Source organism: Charadrius vociferus, unplaced genomic scaffold (genome assembly GCF_000708025.1).
Source record: "Charadrius vociferus isolate BGI_N301 unplaced genomic scaffold, ASM70802v2 scaffold41, whole genome shotgun sequence".
Lineage (NCBI taxonomy): Eukaryota > Metazoa > Chordata > Aves > Charadriiformes > Charadriidae > Charadrius > Charadrius vociferus.
In genome coordinates this window covers 1,582,129-1,585,734 of record NW_009647013.1, presented here as the reverse complement: position 1 = coordinate 1,585,734, position 3,606 = coordinate 1,582,129, and the positions used below count along the sequence as shown (strand labels likewise).

Sequence of the window (3,606 nt, the reverse complement as noted above, 5' to 3'; positions counted from 1 at the left end):
GTGGGGGCAAGGAGGGATGTCCCGGGGGTGGCAGGAGGGATGTCCCCAAGGAGGGATGTCCCGGGGGTGGCAGGATGGATGTCCCTAAGGAGGGATGACCCAGGGGTGGCAGGAATGATGTCCCTGGAGAGGCAGGAGGGATGTCCCCAGGGAGGCATGCCCCAGCGGTGGCAGGAAAGAATGTCTTCAGGAAAGCAGGAGGGATGTCCCCAAGGAAGCATGTCCCTGGAGTGGCAGGAGGGATGTCCAAAGCTTGGAGGAAACCATCAGCATCTCCAGGGGTCTCAGGGATGAGGTCTGTGCATGGCACAGACATAGCGCAGCAGAGGGTGGGCAGGATCTGACCCCGGGCTAATTCCCTGGCATTTCTTGGCTTGCCGGCCCAGAGGGCCAACGCTGGGGATCAGTGGGCACGTGCTGCTCTCGGCCCCAGAGGAAACCCCAAAGCAACGGCAGCGCTGCCGGGCACAGCCGCGGTTGGCAGCACAGCATGGCCCAGGTGCCTCCATCCAAACGGGCTTTTCCATCTTTAATCCCTGGAAAAATGCTTTCTCCGGCAAATCCCGCCATGGGGCGAAGGGTGGAAGAGATGTGTCCTTCCAGCCCCTCGTTCCTCTCGCTGCCAGCTCCAAGCAGGTCGTGATGCTGTTTGCCAGCAAAATGCCTGCGCAGGTGGGAGAGCTCAGCCCTGAGCTTGGTCCAGTTTGTTCCTCGGGAAGAAGTGGGGAGAGAAAACCCCCATCTGACTTCGGGCATCCTCAATACAATTGTTGAACCTCATATGAACCTCCTGAGGTCCAACAAGGCCAAGTGTAGCATCCTGCCCCCAGGTCAGGGCAGCCCCCGGTCCCAGCACAAGCTGTGGATGGAGGGTTGGAGAGCAGCGCTGACGAGAAGGGCTTGGGGGGGGCTGAGGTGGGGGAAAAGCTCACCAGGAGCCGGCAACGTGCGCCGGCAGCCCAGGGAGCCCCCGGCAGGGAGGGGGCTGGGGACCTCCTTCCTTGCTGGGGTGCTGGTGCATCCCATCGGGGCGCTCCCCGTTCTTCAGCTGCCTCTGCTGCTGCTCCCCATCCCACCCCGCCGCATCCGTGCTCCTGCTTGGCACCATCTGGATGTCGTGGGGACCGGTGGCACGAACCTGGAGTCCCTGCATGGGTGCCTGAGGCAGGAGGGATGTCCCTGGGGGGGCAGGAGGGATGTCCTGGGGGTGACAGGAGGGATGTCTCTGGAGATGCAGGAGGGATGTCCCCCAGGAGGGATGTCCCGGGGGTGGCAGGAGGGATGTCCCCAAGGAGGGATGTCCCGGGGGTGGCAGGATGGATGTCCCTAAGGAGGGATGTCCCAGGGGGGGCAGGAGGGATGTCCTGGGGGTGACAGGAGGGATGTCCCCAAGGAGGGATATCCCTGGGGGCAGCAGAAGGGATGTCCTTGGGGAAGCAGGAGGGATGTCCCCAAGGAGGGATGTCCCGGGGGTGGCAGGAGGGATGTTGCCAAGGAGGGATGTCCCAGGGGTGGCAGGAGGGATGTCCTGGGGGTGACAGGAGGAATGTCTCTGGAGATGCAGGAGGGATGTCGCCAAGGATGGATGTCCCGGGGGTGGCAGGATGGATGTCCCTAAGGAGGGATGTCCCAGGGGTGGCAGGAGGGATGTCCTGGGGGTGACAGGAGGGATGTCTCTGGAGATGCAGGAGGGATGTCGCCAAGGATGGATGTCCCGGGGGTGGCAGGAGGGATGTCCCCAAGGAGGGATGTCCCGGGGGTGGCAGGATGGATGTCCCTAAGGAGGGATGACCCAGGGGTGGCAGGAAGGATGTCCCTGGAGAGGCAGGAGGGATGTCCCCAGGGAGGCATGCCCCAGCGGTGGCAGGAAAGAATGTCTTCAGGAAAGCAGGAGGGATGTCCCCAAGGAAGCATGTCCCTGGAGTGGCAGGAGGGATGTCCAAAGCTTGGAGGAAACCATCAGCATCTCCAGGGGTCTCAGGGATGAGGTCTGTGCATGGCACAGACATAGCGCAGCAGAGGGTGGGCAGGATCTGACCCCGGGCTAATTCCCTGGCATTTCTTGGCTTGCCGGCCCAGAGGGCCAACGCTGGGGATCAGTGGGCACGTGCTGCTCTCGGCCCCAGAGGAAACCCCAAAGCAACGGCAGCGCTGCCGGGCACAGCCGCGGTTGGCAGCACAGCATGGCCCAGGTGCCTCCATCCAAACGGGCTTTTCCATCTTTAATCCCTGGAAAAATGCTTTCTCCAGCAAATCCCGCCATGGGGCGAAGGGTGGAAGAGATGTGTCCTTCCAGCCCCTCGTTCCTCTCGCTGCCAGCTCCAAGCAGGTCGTGATGCTGTTTGCCAGCAAAATGCCTGCGCGGGTGGGAGAGCTCAGCCCTGAGCTTGGTCCAGTTTGTTCCTCGGGAAGAAGTGGGGAGAGAAAACCCCCATCTGACTTCGGGCATCCTCAATACAATTGTTGAACCTCATATGAACCTCCTGAGGTCCAACAAGGCCAAGTGTAGCATCCTGCCCCCAGGTCAGGGCAGCCCCCGGTCCCAGCACAAGCTGTGGATGGAGGGTTGGAGAGCAGCCCTGAGGAGAAGGGCTCGGGGGGGGCTGAGGTGGTCAGCCTGGAGAAGAGAAGGCCAAAAAGGGGAGACCTCAGAGCCCCTTCCAGTGCCTAAAGGGGCTCCAGGAGAGCTGGGGAGGGACTCCTGGTCAGGGAGGGGAACAATAGCACAAGGGGGAATGGTTTTAAACTGAAAGAGAGGAGATTTAGATGAGGTATTATATATAGGTAAATATAAAGGTAGAAATTCTTGACTGTGAGGGTGGTGATCCCCTGGGACAGGTTGCCCCGAGAAGCTGTGGCTGCCCCATCCCTGGAGGGGTTCAAGGCCAGGTTGGACGGGGCTTGGAGCAACCTGGGCTGGTGGGAGGTGTCCCTGCCCAGGGCAGGGGGTGGACTGGATGGCCTTTGAAGGTCCCTTCAACCCAAATTATTCTATGATTCTGTGATCCAGCCTCATCAGACTGGCTGGGCTCTTGGCACACCGAGGGCTCCTGGGGCTGCAGAGCAAATTGCTTCCCCCTGCTCGGCTCTGCCTTAACATCACAACAACTTTCCTTGAGCATCCTCGGTCCTTGCATGCTGCCAACACCCCTGCTGCTCCCTCTCCTCCTTCCCCAAATATTTCTCTCCTAATCCCCCAACCACCACCGAAACTGTGCCCGGAGCACCGGGGAGATAACTGTGAGCGAGCGCTTACCTGTGCCACCACCTCGGTCCCCCTTCTCTCCCTTCGGGCCTCGGTCACCTGGGAAAAGAAAGAGCCCGGAGCATAAATCTTGCTAAAATCCCATTTTTACTGGATATCCTACTCTTAGGTAATGCTGTGTGTCTGAAGCTCTTGGAGGATTTCATCAGTTTGGGGAAACTGAGGCACAAAGCACCAAATGACTTGTTAGCCCCTCTCCTGACCCTCCAGCCGTGCTGCGTGGTGATGGGACCCACCTCCTCACGCCCCTGCCTTCTCCTGGGGTGCTTCTTTTTGAAGCCGTGTCCTGGTTTCGGCCGGGATGGGGTTGACTCTCCTGCCGGGAGCCGGTGGGGTGCTGC

The 3,606-nt window shown here is 60.7% G+C and overlaps 1 protein-coding gene across 1 annotated transcript in view; it reads right to left on the bottom strand.

Annotated features, from left to right (window-relative positions):
• The window catches only part of SCARA5 (scavenger receptor class A, member 5), a 49,682-nt gene that overhangs the window by 7,343 nt on the left and 38,733 nt on the right, over positions 1-3,606 (bottom strand). The window contains exon 6 of the mRNA XM_009895453.1: positions 3,257-3,304. Coding sequence (XP_009893755.1) covers positions 3,257-3,304 — 48 coding nt within the window. The remainder of the gene's footprint in view (positions 1-3,256; positions 3,305-3,606) is intronic.